The 20,357-nt window shown below is 39.0% G+C and overlaps 1 protein-coding gene across 1 annotated transcript in view; it reads right to left on the bottom strand.

Annotated features, from left to right (window-relative positions):
• LOC122814468 (nuclear factor 7, brain-like) overlaps positions 1–20,357 on the bottom strand; it is a 59,931-nt gene that overhangs the window by 1,026 nt on the left and 38,548 nt on the right. Inside the window, exon 4 of the mRNA XM_044087048.1 lies at positions 2,475–2,601. Coding sequence (XP_043942983.1) covers positions 2,475–2,601 — 127 coding nt within the window. The remainder of the gene's footprint in view (positions 1–2,474; positions 2,602–20,357) is intronic.

Here is a 20,357-nt window from a genome sequence, read left to right on the forward strand (position 1 = left end):
TCACAGTTTTGGTAATATTCATGCCCTGCCCAACTGCAACCCTCTTTTTGTCGTATAAGAGCTATAATTTACATCACTGACCCACTATTTCACTACATACTAAGAAGAAAGCTTAGAAATAAACTGCGAATGAACTTCTAACTGACTACATTCTGCATTCTTCACTTATAAAGAGAACACTTTTCCTATATGGTGCACATTATCTGCATCTTCATGCATGCTTTCACAACCCTGCATCTACTGTCTAGGTACATTTTATAATGGTCTTGCCTTTGCCCATAATACTGAAAATGAAATACAACAAAAAATTTCACAGAAAAAAATAACTCAAAATAATTCCCCTGCTCCAAACCACTTATTACACTTGTATGTCATCAGACAGAACAATAAGCCTTGCAATGCAAGGTTGCCTGTAAATGCCGGTATGCATGCAGCATAACTGACCTTCATACAGGATTGTTTCTTCTTAGATTTAAACACAATTTCTTTAAGTCAAGGCAGTATGTTCCACAAAAGTCGAAGAGAGAGAGAGGTACTTCAGAATAAAAATACCTTCTTTAGTATGTCCCTACCAATTCATCCGGTCGCTACATTTTAAGCATAAACTTTGCAAACACCCTAATATAACTGTTTTTGTTGAAAAATTAATCAATAAAAAAGACAAATAAATCATATACTAAAAAATGCAGCTACTAATATATAGAAAGCAGGACATGAAACTAAAAGTGTGAAACGCAGTATAATGCAGTTATATTTTGAATTTCTGCTCATTATAAAGGATCAAACATGTAAATCCAAGTTCTGTCAGACTGTGTATTTCTGAGAAGAAGAAAAACGTTGTGTCCAATGAGTATCTCACACGTGTAGCTGAATCCCATTCAGTACTACACATTTTGGCAAAGACTATTCTGTCTAAATCAAAACAAATGACTTGACAACAAGACTGAATAAAAAAAATAAATAGTTTATTACTTTAAAAGTTAGTCCTGTTTTAATGTCACAGATTCGATTAATATTTGCTATTTAACTGTCAATCACTTGGTGTTACAACTGTAACATGACTTCTGCAAAACGTTTTTAGGAGAAAATGATGTATGAAACATTGGACTCCAGAACACACAAAATCCTGGGCTGTTAGAAAAGTTAGACAGGGACATCAAAGCAAAGTATAAAACCTATAAGTGTATTAATCAAGTTTTGAATCAAATTTAAGTAACAAACTCTAAAAGTTGGGTATAACGTCTTTACCATATACATACAGTACCAAATTATACAGTTTTTGATGCATAAAGTGTGTTGTTTTGCATTTTTTTCTTCATCAGTTAATGTACAAGCTGCTGTATTTCTATACTAAATGCATTCACTGGAGATTATTCATTTCTAGTACAACACTGTTGCGTTATGTGAAGCCATAATGAAAATCTTAAGCACAGAAAAGGGGAAATAAAGATTAAATAGAATAAACTAGAGTGTTGCAAAATAAGCATGTAATTTTCTTCCTACCCCTCTTTCTGCTCCCCCTTCTTCTTCTGTAATGTTCTTTATCTTTTATTCACGATTTCTCCCATTTTGATCATTTATTTAGTTGTGCTTGGAATGTTCACTAATATATTTTAGTTAAACAAATGCCTTAATATGCTGCATCCCACAGAACTGGGGTTGATTAAAGGGAGAATACACTTTGGGAAAGGGAATGTTGTTTTAACATAAAAAGAACAAAAGGCCAAAGCTAGTGTCATATAAAAGGCTACAAATCTGGAATGGAAAAGTGTGCAAGATTTAAATTTATTAACGCCTACTGGCAGATAGTAAAGTATGACATTCCTGGTTGTCAGTAAGCTAGACTGCAACTGTCTAGAAGAGAGTCTAAAAGAACATTAAATGTTAGAAAATCTTTTCTGCTGAACACAAAAAATGGATTTTGACAATTCTTGACCAAATGAAGTAATGTTCACACATTTACTGTCCACATTTGCATCACTGAATACTGCAGATTCAGTACCACGATTAAGTTACAATGAGACAAAAGCAGTGTGTGTGTGTGTGTGTGTGTGTGTGTGTGTGTGTGTGTGTGTGTGTGTGTGTGTGTGTGTGTGTGTGTGTGTGTGTGTGACATTGTGAGGGGTTCTGCCTTTCGAGTGCCTTACAAGTGCTGTTGGCTTGAACAGGATAAGGTAGCCACACAAGTAGCACTGCAGGTATGATCGACACTACAGTGTGTGTGTGTGTGGGGGGGGGTCTGCCTTTCGAGTGCCTTACAAGTGCTGTTGGCTTGAACAGCCAAGATAGTCACACAAGTAGCACTACAGTGACCAGTGTTGTTGAGTTAATTGTACCTGTAATAATCTAAGAAACTGCAATGCTGGACAGAGCACTTACTCAACTTATAATAAATAATTCCTGGAACAGCACTTGAATACAGGAATTAAAACTCAGAATAAATACTTCACTTCCTATGATAAGGCTACACTTACCTACTGATACCAGGCTTTCATAGTTCTGCATCATGACTTCCCTGTGTAGTTCCTTATCTTGTTTACTTAATATATTCCACTCCTCTTCTGAGAAAGTGACAGCAACCTCCTCAAATGTTTCTGGTGCCTGTAAAAGATACACAGTGTTCTTCATTCCTGTTTTTTTACAGCATGCAACAGAAAAATCTGCAGTTTCTAGATGGAACCATTGTCATTTTTTATTAGAAACGTAGTTACCATGATACCACAGTAACACAATACTTAGCCAAGAGTAAATTGTGACTCTTTGTTGACTGTATAGTAGTGTGGAGTCATGTGGGTGGTGGACATTAACAATTTGGTAAACAAAATTAGCAAAATGTCCCATTTAACAGCAGAGTAGCTATGCCAGAGATTTCAAATCATTTTCACCACATGCAAAAACTCCAAACATGAAACAACCAAAATTACAAGTTTTAAAGCTCAGCTTAGTAACAATGTGTTTATGAATTAAAGGTTTTAAAAAAAATAAACCATTTCTAAGAATTAGACACGACAAATCACAATTTACAAGACATCTTATCCAACAAAAACTCTTAGATTCATTTCTTGGATCAATCCATGTGCATGTAAAGTACTGATTTTATTTTTGTAAAAAATATTTTGTGTCCACAGATCTTATAATTAATTATGCTGCTCAACGGGAGACATTTCCGAGTCCTCTATCTTTCTTTTTCAAAGAAAAAAAAGCCCAACTATGAGACTGTTCAAATTTTTATGCTATAGATTCCTTAAATGTTCTAATGTTCTTAACCTTCTCATTCTGGACATTTTATTTTTGTTTCCTATACATACCTGTTGATAGTAGTTAAAAAAATCATAAATGACCTGATCTGAAACACAGGCCAACCCTGTTCTTGTGTATCCATCTAACATACATTTTTTATATCTTGCACTTCGTGTATGGACAATTTCCACATCTTTGCATCATGACTATCACCTGGAACTTGCATGATGACTTACACTCTTACCCTTTCTGTATACTACCCTAAGTGAACTAATGAAGCTCTCCTATCACTAATGTATCATTCTGTTTCTGTCATTTTAAATACATTTAACTGAAAGCAAAAACACAATAATATTCCATCTGTTTCTGTGACTTGCCAGGTCTGTAATACTGACTTGCCTGTATGGGCTTCCTTAGTTTTTATTTATTTTACATTTGCTGACTGGGAAAGTCCGACTGAATGCATGTCCATTTTCAACGGATGCCCAGGGAGAAAAGCTCCACAGTTAAATTTTAAGCAAAATATAAGGTGTACAGAAGCATTCAAATTTACATAGATAACATAGCATTCAAGCTTAATGCAGATTTACATAGCTAGCACCATACTTAAAATTGACTAATAACATAACACTGAAGCTTAAGATTTGACATATTCATATAGAGTGAACACATCTTTTACAGTTTTAGGCTGAGGCATTAAATAATGCTGAACATTGTTAGTAGGGGTTGCATGTTTTGCTTTATACAGTTGAGTTGTGAGCAAGTTAGTCACAATAGGGAGTATGGCAACAAAGAGAGCAAAGATTAGACATAGTAGGGAGTATAGTAGCAAGAGAAGAGACAGAGATGGGAAATTGGAGAACAGGTTAAGTAAGAAAAGCAGGAGGCGTAAAGTAAGAGTAGAGGTGTAAAGAGAAAAGTAAAATTTAGTGGATAGATAAGAGAGTGTCCTAGCAGTGACATATGGCCATTGACCAAGGGGATAAAATTTGAGGTGGAACTAGAAGGTAGCTAGAGAAGCTGCATTCTTTTGCTGATGAAGCTGAAGTCAGACAGCAAGAGTAATGGGAGGGAGGGGTCAGCCAGGTAGGGAACACCCTGATGTGTTGGTCTTGGTGACCTTCATTAATTTTTTGTTGCTAGAGCAAAGTTGTCTAGTTTTAGCTTGTAGTTCTAGTAGATTGGCCAGAGATGGGAGTTTTGTCTGGGAGTAGTAGGAGTGTGTGGGCAAAGGAAAGTTGATGATAGTTTAGGACATTAGGGAATTCAAGCCAGCCAAGTTGTTTTAGGGAATGGCAGTGGTGGGCTCGGTAGGGGGCACTGGTAGCAAATCTTGCAATTTGATTGTAACAGATGTCGAGTTTGGCAATTATGATTTTGGGTAAGTTGGTGAGAACGGGTGAGGCATAACTTAGTGTTGAAAGGAGGGGAGTCTGAGCAATTGTTATTCTAGCAGGTTCTGTTAGAAATGGTTTATTTTTATATAGACTGCCCATTTTTTGTAGATATTTTTAATGGTTTGAGTTTATGCTGATCAAATTTGAGTTATCAATGGTCACTCCTAGCGATTTAGTGCGAGTGTCATGGGAGATGACAGTCCCATCCTTGGACGCAATATTGAATGGGCTGGGTATTGTGGCAGATTTGTTAGGTGTAAATAGCAACAGTTTTTTTTTTTTTTCGGGATTTAGTATTAGGTATCTGTTAAGAAACCAGTTTTTGGAGATATGGAAGGCTTTTTTGGTGATAGACAGGAGTTTCTGAGGATCATTGGCTGAGCAGACAAGTGTTGAGTCAATCAGCATATTGTATAACTGTTGCATCTTGACAGATGATCTGGAGGTTATTGATGAAAATGGGGACCTAAAATGGAACCTTGTGGGACTCCTGTGGGGATGGGTAGCAGTGTGGATAGGTTGTTGTCTTCCTTGTAAATAGTTCTGAAACCAAGCTAATGCTTGGTTACTAAGGCCAAGGTCAGTAAGGGCTTGTACTAGTTTAAGATGGTTGACCATATCAAAAGCCTTTGATAGGTCTAAGAATATGGCAGAGGTTAGACTGCCTGTGTGTTTGTTTTGATTGAGGTTTGTGAAAGAGAGTAGGGTGGTGGCTGTGCTATGAGAAGGCTGAAATCCATGTCGAGTAGGAGAGAGAAGTTAGTTGTTAAGCAGGTATGGCATAAGTTGGTGGTGTATATATTTCTTGAGTATTTTACCTAGTGGAAGCAGGATGGGTATGGGGAAACAGTTGGTGAGGTTGGTGGAGGTACAGCCTTTATGGAGGCGGATAATATAGGAGGTCTTCCAGATGGGTATTATTGAGGTTTCTGAGATAGATCTGTTTAGAAGGATGGATATAAAGAAGACAAGTTCATTGGCAGCCAACTGAAGGTATTCGGCAGGTATCCCATCAGCTGCTAGTGTAGTAGGTTTAAGTTTGGATAGCAACCTTTTGACATAGTTGGTAGGGATGGGTTGAAATTAGAAGGTTGTTTTGGGTCTATCTACAGGTTCTAGGTAATTAGTGGTGGTGGATGTGGGCTGTATTTGAACAAGATTAGAAATACTTTCTATGAAGTATTTGTTAAACGTGTCTGGTATACTTGTGATTTTACTAGTAGGGGAAGGAGGTGGGGTGGAGGGTCTGCTAGGATGGAGTAGTTTGTTTATTCCTGCCCATAATTTCTTGGGGTTGCTTTGATGCTTGTTTTGTAGCTGGAGGAAATTATTTTTATATAAGAGAATTGCTTTTTTTGTCTCATTTCTACATTTTTTTGAATTGTTCATTAGCTGCTGGGGTTTTTGTGGCTCTCCAGGGATACCAGGCTTTGTTCCTTTCTGATGTTCTATTTTTAGTCTCCCTGGTAAGCCAGGGGGCTGTTTTCATTTACAGTTTAGTGGTCTGGGCTGGAGCATGAGCATTTAGGATTTCTAGGAAAGTGTTATTGAAATGGGTTACGGTTTCTTCTTATGGTAGTACTTTTAGTATGTTCCAGTTATGGTGCTTTAGCTTGAGTTTGAATTTCTTAAGGTTAAAGTTTTTTGTGTTACGGGTTGTTTGTAATATGGGGCTAAGGTTGGCCTGGGTTTTGAATTTTCGTAGGAAGGTGGGTTGATGGTCGCTAAGGGGAGTCTGGTAAGATGCCTGCTTGGTAAGAGGTGTTAGTCTTATTTATTAAGATCCAGTCTAGGAGGCTCTCTTTGATTTTTGCATTCCTTAGTCTAGTGCTTGATTGGATGACTTGTGAGAAACTGTAGAGTTGGATATGGTTGCCCTGTTCTGTTAAAGAGCACTGCAGGCCAGTAGTTCGAACTTGGTCTAGTGGGGATCCAGCGAAAAGTATATTAAAAGGAGGAGCTGGGGAGAAAAATAAGCAATATTAACGCAAAATACTGCAATTGTTAATAAGAAAAAGTGCAATAGGTACAAAGGTGCTAACAGAGGAGAGAAGAAAAAAACAACTAGGTAATCTATACACAGATAAATGCCTCAGTTTGTGATGATGTGAAATTTAAGACAAGTTTTGGCAGTTATCACATTCAACAGATTAATGCAATTGCAAATACAGCAAATATATCAGAAGGTGAAAACAGAAGCTAACATTTACAGAACTAAGCACATATTAGCCAGTACATTACTGTACATGTTATAAGCAGAGAATTGCAACATGGACTGATAAGATTCTAAGAACCGATATAGGAATGCTGATACAAATTTAAGTGGTATAACACATTCTAAACATTTAGGTGAGGAAAAGTACACACTAATAACTGGGCAAGTTTTTAAAAATGCAATCAAGTGAGCAGCAAAGAAATAATATTCCAACAATAAATGCTCTACACCAGTAACAAAGTTCTAACACATCTATACTTTAGTAAGTACAGTAATCTGGGCCACACTAATACTATGGCTAGGTAAACAGTTTCAAGAACAGATAGAGGTACTGCAAAATACTGTCTCCCATAAAAATACATGTCTAGCTTCATTACACTTTACAAAGGTATAAATCAACTTCAATAAATTTTACAAAAGAAGAGAAACAAATATGAAAACTAACCTTAGGTATGAACACTTTATCCAATGAGACAAGCAGCTACACCAAGGGGATTTTAACAAATGGCTCCTGTAGCTTAAGAAAGCTAGGTTAGGCTGTAATAGGTCTTGGTGGGGAGGGGAGTGGACAAAATACAGCAGGAGAAAGTGGTGGATAGCCAACAGTATGATGAAAAAGGACTGGCCCTGTGATTAGGCTGTAATTGTTCTTATGAGGAAGGGAGTATCAGAATAGACCAGAAAAGTGGTGGACAGCCAATAGCATGATGAAAAGGGCTGGCCCTTATTAGCCTGTAATTATTCTTGTGGGGGAGGGGGAGGATCAGAATAGACCAGAAAAGTGGTGGATAACCAACAGTATGATGAAAAGACCTGACCCTGATTTCACAGATGTGCAAGAAAAGGCAGCAGGTAAACTTAAAGAAATCCCAATCCCTCAGAGAGACACTTGGATGGGAGATAGGAAATTCACCTCAGGGATCACTTCAGTCGCCCTGCTAGACAGGGGTCCAGGGAAGCAAATACTGTGGGAAGAAACAGACAGGGAAGTGTTACGGCTAGGCTTTTATAGGCCCTAGGGCAGATAGCCTAGTACTAACCTATAAACCTATGAACCACTGACTTGCTTGTTTTGCATACATTTCTTACTGAAATAAAATAAACCAATTTTACCAAGGAGTTATGTGGAAATTAGGAAGACAGGAATTTATAAGAGAAAGTGTTCAGTAGAAGTAGAAAAACAGCAGGGCTTACAATTAATTAAACAGCATAACTCAAAGGTACAGTGATAAGCAGATCATTGAAAAATAAAGTTTGAAATTGTGAGAAATGAATAAGAACAGCCAGCTGAGCAGCCTTAATATTTTAATGCATTAAATAGAACAGTGCACAATGTAGTTTTATTTAAAGGTAGCCAGTGCACTTTTTCTTAACGCGAAAAGGTAATGATTTCTGAAAACATGAAAAACTATTTTTCACATCTGGGAGGGGAATAAGAGATTAGAAAAGAACAGACAACAATCAATGTAGGTGTGAATACAGGTTATAACATGAACTTTAGCATGGGTGACCTTAATTTTATATTAAGTAATGTCTGTGAGTCTGGCTGTCGATTTGGCACAATTTTTCCTAACTGGAGGGTTAAACTTCACTTGTTGAATATGTATATAGCTTTGCACATTTGTTCCAAGTTCTTACAGAATAGAGTGTTTCAAGATTTTATTTTAGTGTTTTGTCTGTAGGTTTTCATTAAAGCAAAACATCTTGAAAATGTGACGTATGTTCAAATGGAGAAGAGATTGTGTAAAATATTACCCTGCCAAACATGTACATGTAAGACAAAAATATAGAAATACATGTTCAAAAAAGCTCTCATATATAATGGCCAAGAACAAGAGCTTTTTATCATAATGGTTGCCCTATCCAAATTATCTTAGAAAGATAATGTCCTTACAGGTATAGACAGAAAGTAGACATTATGAATTATATTAAGAAATGCACAGTGCGTACTGTAATGCTGCAAAAGACATTTGCAAACAAATGAGCAGGGGAATTTGACAAAGAAAGGATTTCAGTATGGATATTCAACAAAATATCAAGGACAAAGGAAAAAGGAAGTAACACAGACTGCTAGAGGGGCTCCAATAATGACAGAAGAGAAAAAAGGATAATAATGTTAGGATTTGTGGTAGAAAGGGATTATTGGCAAGGGAGTAGGATTACACTGGCATGTATTTATATTCTACCTAAAATAGCTATTCTGGAGATTATTTCTTCACAAATGTTCTAACTCAGCTTTCTGCAGGGAATGTTACTTATAAGTATGTCTGGAATTTGATTTACAGAAGTGAGGATGTATCTGGGGAGGCTAGAATGGAAAATATACCAAAAGAGGTTAGGTTTCTGAAGAAATTTATGAAAATAATTTGTTTAAAGGAACTGACAGAATTTACATATTATTCTCTGAGGTATAATAGCTTGGGCTAGGAAGCCTTTATTTTATCTTCATTAATTTTAAGTGCCTAAATTACTTGAAACTGTCCCAAAATGTTCCACAATACAGATATGATCTACAAATAAAGCCATCTTTTCTTGATTACTATATACCAACCATAGCCCTGAATTTCTGAGTCTGTTATTATCTTTGCCAATGGCTGCAAATAAAAAGCAAATAAGGTGGGAATGAGGACACCCATGCCTGGTTCCTCTGTTCAGACACAACTTATCAAAGAGGACCCCTCCTATTCCCATCACATATCATGAGTAATGGAATGCATTGAAGAAACTTTTCTCAGCCTCTTAATGTGTCATCTTGTATGCATATATTTCACACGAGCATGGAGTTTATGTATTATATGTGTGATTGCACTGTATTTTATGCATATCTTAGCTTGCATTTTGTATATGTTTTTATTTTCTCAGTACATTCTGACAATCTTTGAATGCAGACAAGAAAAGATTAAATCTCAACTATTATGTTCTGAATTTTGGTATGTACTTAATTTGTATGTAATATAGTTGTTTGAAAGACTGATGTATTTTCTGGCATTTTAGCTCTGGTTGTGTTTGAAAAGGGTCAACAGACAGTCCACTTACCCTGTGAAAAAATAGTAAATGAATCTTGGCTCAGATTCTTCATATATTCTCCTAATTAACGCTATTGTATCAGGGAATGCAACTGCTTCCAGTGACCTACTCATAAAATCACAGCTTACTGTGTTGAATACTGTTGCTATATGAAGACTCATCAATAACAATGGTATTTTCTTAGATTCTGCTTCACTCCGGGTCATCATTGTTTTATTAATGTTGTTGAATGTTTGCCTGTCCTTCACAAAATAACACTTATCCATATCCTTCAATTCTGGCAAAACCTTTGCCATTCATTTTGCAAGTATTGGCCTAAATACTTTGCAATAATGATTTAAAATTGAAATGGGTCTGTATAAAGCTGGGACTTTACCCTTTTTTTGGTTAATACAGCCATCACATCCTTCTTCCAAGATGCTGGTGTTTCACCACCTTGTAAAAACAAAATCTTCCAGATCTTTAGCACTTTATTCTATTCTAAGTCCATAGGAGTACTATATGTTCCTGGAGTATTCCCTGCAGACTGCTTATATATTACCAGTTTTGTTTTATCTCCTCCTGTCGTACTATTAGATGTCGTTTCCCCTTTTCCTCTAACCTTGGCATAGCATAGCCTTCCATAAATATTGCTATTTGAGCTTTTTCCTGGCTTCCACATAAAATTTCAGAAACAGCTCTAATACATCAATAGGATCCCTGTTTATTTTTCTTGCCATAGGCTCCTTAAGTTTGATGATGACCCTTTAATTTCTGTGGCCTATGTCATTGTGCTAAAGTTTTTTCTGCTCTGGATTTATCAGAAAATAGTTGCTTAACAGCAATCTTTCTAAACTCATGCATATTATTGAGGAAGTCCCTTATATGCACTTTAATATTGTGCAGTTGTGCCTCTTTTTTTTCTGCGAGATTCCCCTTATTCTGCAATACTTTATCCTTTGTCAGCCCCTCTAAGTAATTCCTAGTACTTATTAACCATATCTTTTTAATTTTATTCTTGCCCTATTTTAAACTCCATTTTCATTTTATCCCACTCACCTGCTATCCCTATTAATTATTCTTGAATAATTTCCATTACCCATTAACATCTGCGGTGGTGCAGCGGTAGCGTTGTTGCCTCACAGCAAGAGGTTCTCCTGTTCGATTATCGGCTGTAGTGTGGGGAGTGCACTCTGTGTGGAGTTTGCATGTCCTCCCCACGGTAGAGTGGTGTTCCGAAAGACATGCGTGAATGGGCGTGCCTTCGTTGCAGGTTGGGCATCGAGCTGGCAACTTGGCACCGTAAAAAATCTACTGCCAATCATTAGCAGACCGGAGTTCCATTGTGGCGACCCCTAACTGGGAAAAGCCGAAAGACAAACAACCACCCATTACTTAAATTACTTTCTTTTTAACAGGTAGGCGAGAAAAAGTAAATGTCTCTTTTCACTCATTACCATACATTTTACCTTAATTTTTATCTGTGCATAAAATGCACATACCTGTGAAATAGAACAGTATATATAGCAGTAAATTATATACCCAGACATCAACTGGTTCAGCAGTTCCCATATTTATGGGGACGTGATATGATGGAAGTATTTAAGAGTATGGATTACAAAAGGCTTCTTTTAATGGCAGCTATGAATATGGGAAGTGTCTAAACAAACTTCAAGGCAAAAAACGAGATATTGGAAGCACTTGTTTATAGATATGGATAGTAAGATGCAGGCAGTGAAAATGTTTTTAAGTCCCTTTAGATTTATATACAAGTCATGCACATTTTTATCAGCTAGAGAAGAGGTTATGGAGAATAATGAATACAGAGTTGAATGAATTCATCTGGGAGGGGAAGAGTGCAAGTCATGACTGGAATAAGCTGATCTTCCTAATAGAATAAGAGGGTTTCAGGTTATCTGATTTGAAGGGATATTTTAGTGCTACACCGTTAAAGACTCATCAACATAACACAATCAGAAGATTATAATTCAAAGTGGAAAGAGATGATGATGAAGTGAGGTGGGAGTGGGGGAGTTCAAGAAATGGGGGAATTGAGAAAGGTGATTTTTGTCAATAGGGATGACTGCAACTACATGTATAGAAATAGACAAGGGGGCTGGAATTTAATGGAACTAACTGGTAAAGGAACCAACCAAATAACAAGAGGGGGAAAGGTAATAGAGTGAGATGAGACAAAGAAGAAGTTTGGACTGCAGGTTAGAGACTGTCTTCCCTACCAAGGATCAATTTCAGGGTATGGGCAAATAGAAGGGATATGGGAACCTTAAATGAAAGGTCTGCTCTGGTAGAGTTTTTAGTTGAAGGTAGAACAAATCCATTAGGAGGTTAGAAAACCTTAGTAAGAGGGACTGGAAAATCAACTTACAAGGGAACCACGGGATAATATATGTATGATCCCAAGTATACAACAACGTCCAGAAAGTTTAGGATTTTTGCTTGGAAATGTTTGCATAGGTGTTTTACACCCAGATAGACTTTAAAGATAGTTTTGAATAGCAAATGTTGCTGGCATGATGGGGAAGAGAAGGGTAAATGGGAACAATGTTTTTGGGGAGTGCAGTGAGTTGGCAGATTTTAACATTTCTCTACAGACTGCTCTGTCATAAATATTAGGGGAGCAAATGGTTACAAGTTAGAAAATTATTCTTTTCAGATTGGAAAAAGAACCCAAGTTGCTCATATGTAGTAAGGCCTTATTTAGTTTAATTCTGTTGGCTGCTAAAAAAAAACTATTTACAGAAAATGGAAATCAAAATCTAAACCAGCTGTAGCACTGAATATTGTCAGAGAGATAGAGGGAAGGAGCAAATTACGTAAAAATAAATGGAATTTATAGAAACACTACCAGCAGAATAATGTTGAGGAGGAGTGAGGTTTAAGGCAAGGCAGGACCTGACCAACTTGTATAATGCTGGACTGAATGGCAGTGGTTATGAAGAAGGAAAACATATGCAATATATAATTCATGTAAATGAAAAATGTTAATGATTTGTATACTCTTCGATTAATGTATGTTCCTAACTTATGTGATAATTTAAGATGTTTAAAAAAATGAGACCTGTGATTATTAATGATACCTGTGATTATTACATCTTTGATGAAAACACCAATACTGTAGATTGTGCAACTGTTACAATAAAGACAACCCTGTAACACATTACAATGATTGGGTGTGTAGGCCTCCAAAGTTAAGTTGTGATGGTCTAGAAGTAGTAATACATTTCTTGCATGAAACGTATGAGTGAAAATAATATTACATGGGGACTTAACATTAATATGCAAAGTATTTGCAGTTCTTCCAGACTGCAAACAAACCTACCAGGGAGCAGAACATACAAAATGCTGTTTGTTTTTCTAAGGAGATGACTGTTGTTCATATCGAGTTTTAAAACTTTTGATATGCAGTGATCACGGAGTCATAAAGGTTAGAACTACTGCCAGACAACTATCAATCTGAAATCTAAACCAACGTGCAGAAGATTAGAGTATATGGAAGCAAAACAGTTAAGTAAACTTAATTGGAGTGATTCATTCAATGGAAACAAAGCAGAAGAAAACTGGCTATTTTTTTTTTAAAGAAACTGTTTGAATTAAAAAAAAATGTTTAAAATCAGGAACTAGGCACACAAGCTCAAGAGGGTATATTTCCACAAGAACAAGATACTTAATCAACATAAGATATAAAAATATAAGAAATGGAAACAAGGTTGAACTATAACTTTGAAAACTGAAATTAAACTGGACAGACAAATTAAACAGTGTGAGACAAGGTCATGAAGCATTTTAAGAAAATGTATAGAAAGATAGTAAGCATAATAGGCAACCAGGTATTTTATAGATATAAAATATGGGGTAGGATTAAAGACATACTGTACAAATAGATAAATTGAGCAGATTCTAAAATTCATTTTAAAATCCAACAGATTGCAAATATATTTACAAACTCTTATGAACAATGGTTTGGTTCCACAAAGGGGGAGATGATCTCTGTTAACATCCAGGTAACTTCAGATACTGAAATTAAATCAGATTACACTGAAAAAGTACAGTATAAACTGGACCCACACAAAGCACACAGAGAAAACAGAATAAGTAATGACTAGAGAACACTGCAATAAGAAATTATGGTACCATTATATCTGTTAAGTATGGGGAAGACTCCTCAAGATTGGAGACGAGCACTTGTTAAACACATCTGTATTAGAAAGGGCAAGAGGACAAACTCAGTATCAAAGAAATCACTGAGTAACTACAATTTACATCACACTAAATACCAGTTCCTCCAACACTGATCATATACTATTGCTGCTCATTTTGTTTATCTAATTAATATGATGAGGCTTGGGTGTTTGTTGAAGTCATTTATTACACACAAACATCAGAATGGATAGCAAGAACATTAAACTTAAGACAAACTGACTACTAAATATATACTTTCACTCTGGCTGCTCACTAAAAATGGCACTCTTGCTTGCACATGCTCAGTACTAAAATGCATGTGCCCACTGACTGGAATACTTCTTAAAAGGTACAAACACACAATGATCTACATCCTCCCTCTTTACTGAGCTGTCTCATATTGACAATGACATTTGAATAGGCATGTAAATTATACAGACAATAAAACAAAAACAACAGTCATGTCCAGGTTGCTGTGCATCTGGAACAAAGTCTGGAAATGCAACCTGACCATGAAATGTAACAGTTAGAACTGGGTTTAGCAACAGGGACAGTTACTGGGGAATGTTCTGCTTCAGGAACAGGAACACCTGACGGAATGTCCTCTGGAACAGGAACATTGGACAAGTCACTCTGATATTTATAATCATCATTCCAGGCAAGATGCTGTAACATTGTCTTGGACACCTGTTATAAATGCTTCAGATTCTGCCTCAATTCCATTCCCTGCAATTCCATGATGGATGATCTTGATTCTTCACAAACTTTTCCCAAGCCAAATTTGATCAAAACCTTTTGTTGTCTGCATCCTCACTATATCTCATTCTTTTAACGGATTGAGAGGTTTTCTGGTCTTATCACAGTAGGATTTCTGGGACAAACATGGGCTTTCACTGTTTTGGTGTTTTTAGCACACAGAACCAGCAAATTGTTACAGATTGGTAAGGTGGTTCTGGTTTGTCTCGACATAAGTCTCTGGGCAGATGAACCAAGTTGACTATTGCGAGGAAGATTTCCGAGATTAAGCAAGTTTAGAAAACCATCAATATTGTCACATTTGTATCTCTCTAACAGCTGTTTTCCACTTTGAACTGCACATTCAGCCAAGCCATTTGATTGTTCTTGTTATGAGTAGTTCTGAATACCCACAAAATCCCACATTTCAGCAAATCTTTAGAACTGCCGACTTGTAAACTGTGCACCATTGTCAGAAGTGACTTTGTGCAGACTACCATGGACAGAAAAATGTCTCTTCGACGTAGGTTAGGAAGTAGGTCAATCTTGAACGAATTTGAAAGAGTCTACCAATACCAAGTAATGTTGACCATTCAACTCAAAGATTGTGGCTACTGTCAACCAAGGTATTTCAGGAATCTTGCTTAACGGAAGTTTTTTTTTTGTTGATGCAGTTTAGTACTATGACAAACCGAACAAGATTAAAATTTCCTTCTCAATATATTTTGACATAGAAAGCCAAAAAAAAGAAGTTATGTACCTACCATAACGTTCCATGTTAGTTGTCTTCATCTCGCCTTCCTTCTTAAAGTTTGGGTTCGGAGCCAATCCTCTGCTCCGACTCGGCCATCTTCTATAGCTCAAGAGCTGTTTACTGGCTCGAGGCTACCCCTTATCCCAGAATGCCCAGCGTCAGCTACCCAGATCTCTTTTGTGATAGTGCACACTAGACATAAGTACAGTAACCAGTTACCTAAAAACTGGTTGTCCGATACACCTAAACAAGGAAAGGGTCATAAATTACCTGGCATGTGAAGTAATAAAAGATACTTAGCCAGTGAAAAACAAAAAGGAACTCCTCTCAATCCTCTAGGAAGGGGGAAGGAGGGAGGGATGCAAGAAGGAAAGCGAGATGAAGACAACTAACATGGAACGTTATGGTAGGTACATAACTTCTTTATGTTAAGTTGTCCCTCTCGCCTTCATTCTTGCTGTTTGGGACAGCGTCCCTAGCACCTAAAAACCCGGGTGGCTCATTAGAACAGACTCTTCAGAACAGCAGAACCAAAGGAAGCTCTGCTCTGGGGGACCATATCCACCTTGTAATGACAGATAAAAGTCTGAGGGTTTGCCCAAGTGGCAGCTGCACAGCTGAGTGTATGGGCAATCTAGACTGAAAAGCTACAGAGGTGGCTAATGCTCTAGTAGAATGACCTTTTGGTTTAGCTGGTAGCTCTTTATTTCGTAACTGATAAATAAAGGCAATAGTATCAGATAACCATCTGGATAAGGTCACCTTAGAAACTGGAAGGCCTTGTTTGTTGAAAGCATAAGAAAGAAATAACTTGTCTGACTTTCTTAGTTCCTTAGTTCTATGGAGGTAAAGACGCAATTGTCTGTGCACATCCAATTGGTGGAGCTTGTATTCTGCCTTGTTGCTGTGATTGGGAAAGAAAACTGGGAGATTTATGGATTGATTTAAATTGTTCTCTGAGCAGACTTTAGGAAAAAAGGATGGATTGGTCCTCAGAGAAACTCTGTCCTTGTGAAACACCAGGTAAGGAGGACGAACACATAGTGCTTAAAGTTCTGAGACACATCTAGCTGAAGTGATAGCAACCAGAAAAAGTGTCTTCCAAGAAAGAAATTTCAAGGAAATTGATGCTGCCAGTTCAAAGGGAGGCAAAATTAAGGAAGCTAAAACTAAATTGAGATCCCAAGGAGGAGGAGGAGGATCTTTAACTGGGGGTCCAAGAAGAGATGTTCCTCTCATAAAGGCCTTGCACAGCTTATGAGACATTATATGCTAGAGTTAAACGTACCGAAATGAAAATTAGAAATGGCAGCTAGCTGTACTCTAATGGTAGCGGAAGTCACACCAGACTGAAAAAGTTATGCTAGAAATTCAAGAAGTTCATGGACTGGGGCCGAGAAAGGATCCAAATTTCTAGATTCTGCCCAGTAAGAAAACCGTTTCCATTTACTAGCATACGTTTTCCTCATAGTAGACTTATGCGAGGAAACAATAATATCACTGACTGCTGGGGAGATACTGGAAAGCCTGGCTAAGGTTGGAAGTGGAGTAACCAAGCTGTGAGCTGGAGAGTTTTAAAGGATTGGTGCAACCCACCTGATTGATGAATCAGAAGATCTGGAACCGGGGCCAGAATCCACGGTTGATCCAGAAGGTGGAGGTGCAGGAACGCAAACCATATCTGCCGAGGCCAAAATGGGGCAATGAGGATCATTTTGCAACCCAACAATTTTGCTTTCTGTATGAGCCTTACTATTAGGGGAAAAGGGGGAAAAGCGTAAAAGAAGTCCCTGAGTCCAATCGTGGACTAGAGCATCTCTGGGTATATGACCTGGAAGAGGAAGTAGGGAGAAGTAGCTGCTGCATTTGTTGTTGAGAGGAGTGGCAAATAGGTCGCACCATTTGCGGAAGATAAGGTCCGCAACTTCCTGATTCAGAGACCACTCGTGAGGCATGAGGATAGCTCTGCTGAGCCTGTCTGCTATGACATTGGATTTCCCAGGGATGTGTGTTGCTATCAGAAAATGTTGGGAGGAAATCGCCCATTGCTTCTCAAAACAAGGGGTAAGACCTGGTCCCGCCCTGTTTGTTGATGTACCACACCACTGACATGTTGTCCATTTGGATTGCAATGGTCCCGGAAGGGAGTCTTGAAGGGCTTGCAACGCTAGCAGCACCGCTCTCATTTCCAGGACATTGATATGCAGATGGTACTCGTAAGGTTGCCAAGTGCCTTGGACTGTCCTGCCTAGATAATGCCCCCCACCCTATCAGGGAGGTGTCCGTGGTCACTGTGGCTACCGGGGGGGGTTATATGAAAGTTCTGCCCTGAATTACTAGTGGGGAGACCACCCACCAAGAAAGGTGCCTTTTGCAGGTTTCTGTGATCAGGATCATGTGAGACATGGGTAGCTCCTGGAAAGACCAGTGTGTGAAAAGAAGCCACTGAAGGATTCTCATGTGGAAGCGTGCTAATGGGACAAGAAGAATGGCAACTGCCATGGAGTCTAGAGCTTGGAGGACATATCTAACTTGAATCCTTTTGCTCTGCATTAGAATCAACACTTGTTAGGTCAATTAGGTCAATTTCTATCTCCTGAAAGAGCTTGGAGATACTCTTCAAGACCCTACAGCTGAGGGAGTACCAGCCAAATTAGCTTCTCAGCTTGTGACTCTTAATTCCATAGTCCCTTTGAAGATGTGTAAAATGGCATAGATAGTTCAGGGACCTAATTGAAAAGGTCGCTGAAGCAACTATTCGCTTTCCATATCTGTCCATCGTCCGAGACTCTTTGTTTGGAGGATGAACAGATGAAGAGATTTCTGCTAACTCTTTCTTGGTGGCTGCTGCTACCACCATGGCATCAACGGGCACACCTTTGGAGAGGAATTGTTTGTTCTGGGGGGCTGTAATAAATTTGTTTGGTCTCCTCGGAGTAGGTTCCACAGAATCTGGAGCTGACCAAGCCTTTCGAGCCACTACAAACATGAGTGGATCAAAAGGAGGAGATACCCAGGAGGTGGAAGGTCGGGAACTGAATGCGTCCAGGTATACAGACTCATCCTCGGTAGGGGCTAGGGAAGTCCAGTCCCTCATCTGCCTAAGCATTTCAAGGATGTCCGAAAAGGAAACTTCTTCAGAGGGGGACCTTGGGAACCCTTCCGATTTATCCATGTCTGTATCTGAGGTGACAGACTCGGGGGAGTCTATGTGCTTCCTCTTGCACTTCTTCCGGGGAGGCTCTTCCGAGTGACCAGAGGAGGCTTCGGAAGAAGAGGGATCACCCAAAGGGGTGTCCTGGGGCATAGGTTCCCTACACTTGGGGTCTGGAGGAGGAGTAGAGGTTGGAACACACACTACGGGGGGGAGGAGCCAATGGAGCTGGCAGTAGAGCTGTTTCAGGGGACAGCACACTCTGCATGACCTCGAAGGCGTCCCAACCTCTAGGCAGAGAAAGCTCCAGCTCCGAAGAAACAAGAGTCCTTCTCCACGTTGAGGGCGACAGCTCAGAGGCCGATGCTGGAGCCGAGCTCACCTGCACCGAAGCTCCGAGTGGGAGAACGGGGTTGGACAAGGGTCCGATGCGACTCCCCCCCCTCGGAGATGAAGAGAGAGCCCCGGTGCCCAGATCCCTCAATAGAAGGTACAATCGAGGTAATCGGAGCCGACGTCGGAACCGAAGGAGAGATGATGATCGGTGCCGATGGATCTACTACCTACGGATCCATGGTCTCTGTCTCCAAGCTAAATTTAGTCTGAGGAGAACGGAAATAGAGGTGGTTGGAGCGGATACCTGTTGAGCTGGGCAGTAAATCTGCTAGTGCCTGTGACTTAAGCAACCTACTTACTACTCTCTCCATATCATGATCCGAAAATCTAGAGGATCGAGAGGAGTGGGAAGAATGACGGCTACGTTCACTCTGTAACAAGGGTGACTGAGGTGCCAAGTGGATGGACTCCAAGGATGGAGACCTCAGTCTCTTATGGCTCCGAGACGGCTCCAAAATAGCAGATGGAGCCGACTGAGGAGTTGCCTTGTCGGTGCCAGTCGGCACCGACATACTTGGTTGGTCAAGTAAAGGAGTCGGCTCCGAAGGTGGAGCCGATGGCTTGACAGACTTAGGGGATTTCGCTGGCTGAGTACTTTTAGCCGGAAAATCCTGAGGCTTCAATAATCCCCAAATGATTAATTTGTTTTTGCGCTCCTGCAGGATCCTTGGACTAAATGCATGACATATAGAACATGAGTCCTGCAGGTGAACAGCGCCCAGACAATATACACAACTAGTGTGCCCATCTGTCAGAGACATTTTCTGACAGCATGAGTCACACTTTTTCAAGCCAGAAACCTTAGTATCTTTAGACATTTTCCCAAAAACAACACAACATCAATAAGTAAATGCTATACTACAAAAACTAAGAAACAAACAGTCTTTTTTTTTTTCTTTTTTTACAGTTAAGGAACAGAAAGGAGAGCCTCTAATTTAAACGGCTGTCCGGGGGGGGGGGGGGGCTCTCTAATTTAAACAAGTTCAGGGGAAACAGAAGGCCTGCGAGTTATGGAGCAACGGCCAACAAAGCTACAATACACAAGAAAGCGATAAAGGATAAAGTAATATATCTAGACAAAACCTTGATAAAAAAAACTTGACAAATTTTCAAGAATAAACAACAGTTATAATAATAGAAAAAGCTATACTAAGCCTGAGCCAGTAACGAAGCAACCACGCAGCTGAAGCGGCACACGAGATCTGGGTAGCTGACGCTGGGCACTCTTGGATAAGGTGTAGCCTCGAGCCAGTAAACAGC

This window comes from Protopterus annectens, chromosome 10.part0 (assembly GCF_019279795.1).
Source record: "Protopterus annectens isolate FY-2018-M chromosome 10.part0, PAN1.0, whole genome shotgun sequence".
NCBI classification, from domain to species: domain Eukaryota; kingdom Metazoa; phylum Chordata; order Ceratodontiformes; family Protopteridae; genus Protopterus; species Protopterus annectens.